Genomic DNA, 9,729 nt, shown 5'->3' with positions numbered 1-9,729 from the left:
CATCTGAGTGACGGTGTAACGTCATGCTCATCCGCATGTCTGGATATTCGAAAGTCAACAATAATTGGCACACCATAAAAGAACACATAAGTTTACATTCATAAAGGACATGATGATGACTGTGCAGACGTGGTTTTTAATCTGCACCAACTATAGTATGGTATAAATAACCCCAATATTTTATCGACAATAAAATGATAACAAACCGGGGGGAGAAAATAAAATAAAATAAAGAATAACATGCATTGACAGCTTTGAACACTTCCATCACTCCTTTCCAGAATTAGGCATCGTTATTTTCCCCGTTATTATAATTACTATTATTGTTTTCTTTTATTTTTTTTCTTCTCCAAACAAGTTTTTAAAACAACAAATACAAATCCTAACTGCAGGTTCACAAAAAATAGAGAAATGGCACTTTGTATAGTCATATATAATTCTTAATATCTATATATAGTCGTCATATTGATATAACATGAAATAAGGGTCGAGTTGGCTCCTCTGGGTTGGGTTAATGGCGGTGTTATGGTTCCTCATCAGTGTGTTGAAACCATGCGAGAAATATCATCATGCAGATTAGGATACAACGGTCCGGATATTTACATTACATTCATGCGCTCGCGTGCACCATTCCCCCCGTATCTCTCTCTCTCTCTCTCTCTCTCTCTCTCTCTCTCTCTCTCTCTCTCTCTCTCTCTCTCTCCGTCTCTATACAGATCCGTAGTCCGATTGCGGCAAATAGCAGAACTGGGAGGAGGAGTAGGAGAAGGTGGAGTGGAAAGAGGAGGAGGGGTGGGTGGCGGGGCTGGGCGGGCATATACATATATTACAGTATGGGGCCTGTGCAGCAGACTCACTTGGTTTCAACTGGAGGAAACAGAAAGTCTGTATTATAGGACATCGTCTATAACAAAAAACGAAAGGAGAGAGGGTGAAGCGGCTCCTTATGCCGCCGCTTGAGTCACACTTCTGAGGTCGTGCGTCTGTCTGTGTCAGTCTGTCTGTGTGACTGTCTGTAATCCATTTGTGTGTGTGTGCGTGTGTGTGTGTGTGTGTGTGTGTGTGTGTGTGTGTGTGTGTGTGTGTGTGTGTGTGTGTGTGTGTGTGTGTGTGTGTGTGTGTGTGTGTGTGTGTGTGTGTGTGTGTGTGTGTGTGTGTGTGTGCGCGTGCGCCGCTATGTATAGGCTTTTACTACTACAGTCGTTTTTGTTACGCATCGTTTGTCGTGGAGAGGTGCGCGCTACAGTCGAAGCCCCTGTGCGCGCCCCCGTCTGCGTGGTAAGGCCCGCCGCCACTGTGCCAATAAGAGGAGTCGCACACAGTCTGTAAGGAGTTGATCTCCGAAGCGGAGGAGTTCCCGTCCCTCCGCTTTGACTTCTTGCGGTTCCTCAGGATGAAGACGAGCATTCCCACCACGGTAAAAGCAGACGTGACAAACACCAGTAGCAACCCGGGCACGAGGACCGAGATTGACACTCTGCTCGGCTCCAAATAAGAGTTCGAGCGCGACCCCGAGTCCACTGTAAAAGTGTTATTTTTGGACAGGGAGGTGGGCGAGATTCTCTCGTATAATTTGGGGCACATGAGGTCGTTTTGGACGCGGCGGAAATCTTTTTTCCAAAAGTCCTCCGGGGACTCGCATTTGAGCTCGCTCAGAATGGCGTCCGGTGCGAGTTTCTCCGTCCACAGCTTGAAGGGCACGATGTTGCACGAGCAATCCCACGGGTTTCCGTGCAAATCGATCTGTAAAATGGAACTGAGCTGGTCTAACACGCCAGTCACCGGGAGGTGCGTGAAATAATTATTGTGCAGGCTAATCTTGGATAAAGAAGTTCCAAGGAAAGAATCCACGGGCAAAGATTTCAGCAAGTTGTTGTTGAGCAACAAAACCTTCAGTTTGGGCATGGGGCTGAACGCACCTGCCACAATGAGCTGAATGTCGTTGTATTCCAAACTGAGATATTCCAGATTCTGTAGGCCAACGAACATCTCCGCAATGAGCGTATCCAGGTAGTTCTTATCCATATACAGCCATATGAGCTCAGTCAGGTTGTGAAAGGTGCTGTTGTCAATCACCTTGATGTTATTGCCCCCCAAGTGCAGCAGGTTGAGGCTCGAGTACCCCAACAGGTGGTTCTTTTTAATGGCGTGGATGTTGTTATCTCTCATGTTCAGCTCGTGAGCGGCCAGGGGTTTGGGTTTGAGGTTGGACAGGCTCTCAATCTTCTTTCCCTCACAGTTGACCCCCAGACCCTGCCTGGATCCGATCAGCTTGCAGCTACAGGGCTGCGGGCATGTCGTGTTCCGCAGCTGCTCTCTCTCCACGTCCACACCTGTCACGGGAGTGGGCTTCGTTTTCAGCTGCCAGTTCTCACGCGATTTGGAGCGGCTCTTTGGGCCGTGGCCTGGCGTCGCGGGTCCTCCGGCGGCGTCACCGTTTGGTTTAGGCGTTGGACGGGGGCCAGCACCGGCGGCGGGTTCCGAGGTCTCATCTTGGGTGGGAGGTGCCACCAGGCTGGTGTCAGCACCGCCGTTCTTTGAAGGACACAGATCAGCTTCTGAGGTTTCGTTCAAGTCTCCCCCCTGCAGTCTGGTCGGAGCCTCGCAGATCACCCTCCCAATGAGCGCATTATGCGGTATGTTATCCAGCCATTCCTTGAGAGAAAGCAGGTCGCAGTTACAGTCCCACGGGTTGTCCTCCAATAAAACCTCCGCAATGCCCGGTATTTGTTCAAGGATCCCCTCATAAGGCACCGTTTTGATTCGGTTACCCCGCAGGTCGAGATGCGTAATGGGCACATGTTGAAACACGTTTATAGGTAGCGCACTGATTAGGTTATCATTAAGTATTAACACCTCGAGTTTATTCAGGTCCCTGAAAACCGCGGGGTCGATTTCCCTCAATAGATTAAAATCGGCTTGGAGATATTCCAAGTCGTCCAGCCCCAGAAATGTACTCTTCCTGAACGATCGTATCTTATTGTTATTGATGTGAAGCCTTTTCACCAGCTGCAATCCCAGGAAGGCGCCGGGGACAATATCGTGCAAGCCATTGTTTTCCAAATGCAGGCTTACAGCATTATAAAAGTTGGCAAACTCGTTGGGAAATAGCCTAGATAGCGAATTCCCATGCAACAGCAAGTGGTAAAACTGAGAGCTGGGGCCAGTCAAATGTTGCAGAGTGGTGAAGCTCCTTTTTTCGCAGTCTATGTGCAGATCTCCCTCGATCTCGCTGCAAGAGCATATCTGCTCCTTGCACATGTCCCTTGTAACATTTCCACTGGCAACACAAAGAGCCGCATTCAGCAGGACAATCCAAAGCAGCATTTTTTCAATGCGAGCGATTCATTCCCGGTTTCAGGGCATACGAGCAGTGAATGTTGTGTCTATATACATAAACCACACGAAAAGGAGGGGGGCTGGGGGAACATATAGGCTTCTAGGTCGAGATTAAAATAAGGCAGTCTTTCATCATATCCATGCTGCATCTAACCTGCTTCTCTCTGTGTGTGTGTGCAGTGTCCAGATATCCAGTTGGTTAAACGATCGTATAAATGTTTCATTCAACATCGACTGAAATCCTCATACGTTCCGCACGTTTAGGAGAACAATCGAAAACAGCGACGAGGCGGCAGTCTCCGACACATCTTTTGGGCTTCATTATAGTTCGGTAAAGACTGACCTTGCCAAATTAACACAAATCCGTGCCTTTTCCCCCCTCTGTCGTGCTGCTGCGTGTTGCGGTGTCGACGGGAGCTGTTCCTTCTCCCCTGGTGCTGAATTCACACCCCGCTCCCTGCAAGATTTCAGAGTGGATCACAGCGCCGCGAAAAAGCCGCATTCCTCACATCTTTCGGTTGCCTTTTGCTCCTTTCCACCGGGTTTCCTTTGTTGCTTTCTTTGGATCACAAAGAGAAGAGAGGACCCCGACTATAGCTGTGTTCATTCTATAGCGCGTTGCGCTCCGAGGAAGATCTGACACCCTCTACTGAGCTGCAATGGCAAAAAACAAAAAAAAAATCAGTCGACTGACTGAGGGAATGCTGAGAAGAGAGAGAGAGAGAGAAAATCAATCCCCATACGAGCTTTAAAATGTTCACGCTATAGCTGTCTAGTCTTTTTTTACTCTATATACCCAAAATAAATCCCATGCACTGCTTCTGATGATAAATGTCGCATCTAAATTCACGTTTTCACACTGACACCGAACAGCTTACTGGTCCATCTTAAAAGTGGTACAAGTCGACGTTGCTGAAAACACCGGAGAGGAGGTTTCATAATTAGGCTGCCGCTGATATAATGGCTTTAGTTTAGTGTTAAAACCCCCCAGTATTCGTGATGAATAAACCGCCTTATTCCATGTAGTCTATTGCTCTTCCTCTGGGGCACAACAAGCTTACAACGTCACAGCCGTGACTTTATCCCCCCTTGCTTGGAAAACACTGTTGAATGCGGTAAAACAATTATACGCCACATAGGCATGCCACAATCCAGCACACACACACACACACACACACACACACACACACACACACACACGCACACACACACACACACACACACACACACACACACACACAAACAGTTGGCTACAAAAATGATGCGTCAATGTATAGCACCCTATATTATCCCTTATGAGCATGTAAATTTCGCTTTAAAAAACAGGGGTGGTAGGCCCTACTGTATATGTTGGCAAAACCGTCTGCAATTACAAGGAAAAGACGAAAAAGCATAATGTATATAGTGTATTTATAAAGTGCATTCATATCGATCACATGTGCCCCCTCTCTCCGTTTTTCATTGTTTGAAAAACGTGCATGCCTCAGTGGCACTGCATGGCTCATGGCCCAGGTTTCATTTATTTCATTGGGGGCACATAGCGGAGAGCCGAGTTATTTGTCCTCCCCCAATCTGCATTCCTCACTTTGATGTTAAGAACCGGATAGAAAATGGGAGCTTAAGATAAAAATCGAACCTCTGACATAATTTTCCTCTATCTTGCAGGAAGTTGCAGGCAGCCCAGGCAAGGGAAACAAAAAAACGAACAGTGTGCTATATTATTAAAGTAGGGGAGCCAATTAGTTCTGGAAAGTATCATTAGCGTTTTCCAATGTCTTGAGTAATTATAGGCCTATCTGTTTATTGCTGTGCGTTGCATGTCATGTAGCTTACTGACCATGTAATAGCCTAATATTGTATTTCCATGGCTGTGTCTCATGGCTGCCTGCCCATCTGTCCATTTCTGTCTTTCTGTATATGCCTGTGACTGTCTATTGCTCCCTCTAAACTCCTTAAATATCTGTCTTTCTGTTTGTAAAATAGATCCGTTATCTGTCTGCTCGTGTTCTAAGTGTCTTTACATCTGCTATCAGTCCAGGCTGCCTCTCTTGTCTGAATACATTTGTCTTCCCATATTTATCCCGATTGACTCATGACTCTCTCTCTCTCTCTCTCTCTCTCTCTCTCTCTCTCTCTCTCTCTCTCTCTCTCTCTCTCTCTCTCTCTCTCTCATGTAAGGATATGTGCCTCACTGCTCGGATCGCTCTGGCATATGCACAATCATGTGTCGAGTCTGCCCGCTTTATGCTCTGACTGTGTCTAACCTCCCCCTTCCGCCCCGTGCACAATTGTGTCGTGCGTGGATGACCTCGGGGAGTATAGTGTATAGCTATAGCTATACGGCCAACAACGTCACTCTCGTTATGCTCGGGAGTGGACGCGTTGTTGTGTTTATGCCCGTTTGGTTTTGCTTTGCAAACTGTCTTTCACATCGGCCGTGGTGTGGTGGTGGTGTCTATACCGAGGGGAGGGGGCAGATCAAAGCGTGCACCCATGTGTTCAAGGCAGCTAAACCGATAGAGTCAATTCTGGCCCCGTCGCGCTAAAACAAACAGCACACAGACAATAGAGGGCAGACGGATGGGCAGTCAAGCCAAGGGCGCGTCTCATCACACGCGCACGCTCATTAATTGGAAGTGCACGGTGTGCGTGTGTGTGACAGATCTCCAATGCAACAGAGCAGCAGTTCAAATTAGTCCAGTGGGACGGGCGCTGTCCATGGGACTTAAACGGAGCAATACTAAGTCAGCGGTGAAATAAGTGTTTAGGTGTGTGTGTGTGTGTGTGTGTGTGTGTGTGTGTGTGTGTGTGTGTGCATGTGCGTGCGTGCGTGTGTGTCTATACAGTACACACCATACTCTTTATTGGCAAAGTACCAAAAGTAATGAAATATAGCTTAATTGGTAAATGATATGTTTTTTAATAGTATTCCAAATCTACTTATAACAAGTAACTACATTTCTTTCTGAATAATTGTATTGTAGTGTAGTAAAAAAAATATCTATTTGCCTTTGGAATGTATAGGGGAGTAGAAGTATATAAAAAATCAGACCTGTCTGAAGTGAGTGTCGCAACAGCGCCCCCTGTTTGTACCCTAAACATACATAGGGACACAGCCTCGGACGTGTAAAGTATAGTCCTACAAGTCAATGTTGTTTTCGTCGACTAAAACTATGACGAAAGATGTTCGTCGACTACCTTTTTTCACTGGCGAAAACTGAATAAAAACGAAAGGAAAAATAAGCTATGACGACTAAAATTAAGACTAAATATATTGACAATTTCGTCAACAAATAAAAACTAGACAAACATTTTAGGAAGCGACAGGAGAAGTCAGTATAAGTCATTTTACAATGGTTGCATGCTGAAAATAGCAGATCTACAAGCTCACAACGCGTCGCGTATGCTATTTAGTCAACTAAAACTAGACTAGACACTAAGACATTCCAGGTGACTAAAATGTGACTAAAACGAAAATGAAAACTATTCATTAGACTATGACTAAAACTAAAAATCTATAAATTTGCTGCCAAAAACAACACTGCTACAAGTATACCTCACAATTGTATCAGTTCAATACTTGGAGTAATTGCATGCTTTCCACCACTGACACATGCAGTCTGAGAATCCCATCGTCAAATATTCGGGAAAACAGCGGCCCCTGTTGTTCCTCGAAATGAACAGTCTGTCTTGAGAGACTTGCATGAGAGACACAGTGACTGATCACGGACCAGCGCGTCCGTGTGGAGGCTTATATACTGACCCTGCAGGAACAGCATGTGACCTGCCAAAAGCAAGCTCAAGAAAAAGAAAAACCATCAACTAGAACATTGGACTTTCGGTAAAGCTTCAGGGGGAGTTGCTGTGCCTGACATCTGCCAATCACTATACACGTTTCCCCATTGTGTGTTACGCAATGCTGCCATTTTAGAGTATATTTTGACTTTTTACACTGGAGGCCAGGTTGCTCCTTCCCTATGAATAAAATATATCAATTTCGGTTCCCAGCTATATGGGCCACATTGTTGTCCTATAGTCAACCAACTGTTTCATAACAGTGGTGTTTTGCGAGACATGTTGGAATTGTAGATTTAATTGCCAAATAAATATGCTCTTCAGGGCTCTGAGTTTATAAAAGTCAATTCAGATGTGTTGTAGTTGTTAGATGAGAGCCACAGCGTTGCACAAACATGATTGTATATTCTGGGTATTGGCAGACTTCCTTTTGATCATATGGAACATGCAGCATGTATAATTGCTAATGGAAAATCAGGAGCTGACTGAAATAATCACGTGTTGGGTTTTATTTTTATTTCATGTATTTTTAGGCGCATCTCTGAAAGAGGTAGAGGGTCTGTTGTGCGCGTGTGCATGTTGTGCATCGACACATTTTCTTCTGCACACTGCTGGTGGCGTGTGGATTGTGGACATGGGGTGATCACTGCCTGCCTCCTGTGAATCATTTTACTTTTATATAATCTGTTTAAATGTTGTTCTTTGAGTAGGCTACCAAAAATAATCAGATATTATGTTACACCTTTTGAGATGTTTAACTTTCATTCACAAAGTCAATGGGACTTGGATTGGCCAAATTCCATGGGCACAGATGATGTAGGCTATTATGACTTAATTGATTTGAAATGATAGCTGTTTCCCTCTCAAGGGTAGACAGTCAAGCAGACTAACTGTTATGCGCATTCTTGCACTGTCATGCAACGTGCAGATTCAGGATCTATGTCCATCCATGTTCTGCACTGCAGAACATAGATGGAGAAAGAAAAATATATCCCTCGGTAGTTATCCATGACGAAGCAGAGTAAAAAACCACGTATAGGGACACTGGCAGTCACATATTCAAACCATGCCAGCAGTGAGGAACACGAGAGGCTGCGCAGTGACACCGAAGGTCAAACGGACGTCAAACAGGGTGTGAGAAAGACATTCTCACACCGGTTTAATTGCTTCGAATGGATGACGTGGGCCAGGATCTGACCGTGCGTCAGATTTTGCACTGATCTGCACAGCTGCCCCTCGCTCACCCGTCTCGCTCAGGTGTGCGTTGGCTTACAGGGCCCATGTCCACTTCGGATGGACTTGAGCCCTGCCTGCCTTCTATTAACTCTTCTTAGGCAGAGCCGCAGATGTGTCAACCTATTACGAGCTTGGAGTGAGAACAACACTTCCTCATTCCAGTGTGGGAGAGTGTGGTGGCCAGGTGCATTAAAAATGAGTCCACACGACAGGGGGGGGGGTCCCTTCATGTCAAGCGGGTCGTATTTTAACCCCAAACTTGTCGCTAGTGCGACTTGAGAGTTAGAATACGTTGCTTTAACACTTTGACTTCTATTCACGAGTTGCCCGAGTTATGTTTTCATTGTTGAATCCAAGTTTTAAATCAGTTTTAAGTCATACGGTTTACCGATTTGATGACGTCATCGCTAAAAGGGCTGTCGCTCCGGCGTGCAAATGAAGGCTTATGAGAAATTGAGTCCCCATTGTTTACAATGGGAAAACTGCCTAGCAGCAGGTCGGCACTTTTTCAACACTACAACAAGCGATTACAACGTTTTAAAGTGGATTGTCATGACAAGCAAGCGGTCGGTGCACTGGCTGTTCAAAGGTAACTTTAAACATATAGGCAGTCAAGCCTGGAAGACGGCCGTAAATTGTCTGCATTCAACCAGTTTTAAAGTACTGCCCTATTTCTGTTGGAATGCTGTCAAGTTTTGAAGTATTCACAAACAACTGTTTGTGAATGAGTTTTGCAACTCATAAAGCACAATTCTGCACAAAACAAGCCTGGTTCAAGGCCAGAATTGTTAGCCTTGCATAGTGAAAAAAAACCCATTCAGGCCGAGTGTCAGTTTGTTTGTGATGTGCATGAGAGTGTGAGCTATAGTATAGTGTGTGTGCATGCAAGTGTGATGCTTTTGAACATATGTGCAAAAATTCACAATCTTGTATGTGTGCATTGCAGTCATGTCCCCCAGCCCATTTGACTGGCAGGAGCGCAGAACTCCAATCATAGCTTAGACATGCCTGAATGTTTTTTCATGCTGTTTTTCACCAAAAAATACATACAATGTTTAGCTAAATCCTTGTATGGACCAAACATTTAGACTCTGATAATCCCTTAAACAGGATAAATCATACTCTTATTGCAGAGGGAAAAAAGCTCTTATCTTGCAAGTCAAAACTAATTGGATTAGAAATATTGAATTCATCCCAAGGAATAATTGCATGGGTCTCGGCATGATGATGGAATGCAGATACTGTCATTTTGCATTAGTGTGATGTGAGACCAACAGACCTCATGGTTATACACAACATGCATGCAGACGCAGTGTAGCCTCAACGCAACAACACTAGAGAATTGAGTTGTGCTGGTAG

General features: G+C 45.2%; 1 protein-coding gene across 1 annotated transcript; it reads right to left on the bottom strand.

Moving 5' to 3' along the window:
- Positions 1–1,209: 1,209 nt before the first annotated feature.
- On the bottom strand, positions 1,210–3,327 carry slitrk1 (SLIT and NTRK like family member 1; the record flags this gene model as incomplete). The annotated part of the gene is made up of 1 exon (XM_080758654.1): positions 1,210–3,327. The coding sequence occupies one exon, from the start codon at positions 3,325–3,327 to the stop codon at positions 1,210–1,212; it is 2,118 nt and encodes a 705-aa protein (XP_080614780.1).
- Positions 3,328–9,729: the final 6,402 nt, after the last annotated feature.

Source organism: Protomyctophum bolini (genome assembly GCF_963924005.1).
Source record: "Protomyctophum bolini genome assembly, chromosome: 24".
In the NCBI taxonomy this organism is placed as follows: domain Eukaryota; kingdom Metazoa; phylum Chordata; class Actinopteri; order Myctophiformes; family Myctophidae; genus Protomyctophum; species Protomyctophum bolini.
Note: the sequence above shows the minus strand (reverse complement) of the source record. Positions and strands in the feature narration are given on the sequence as shown.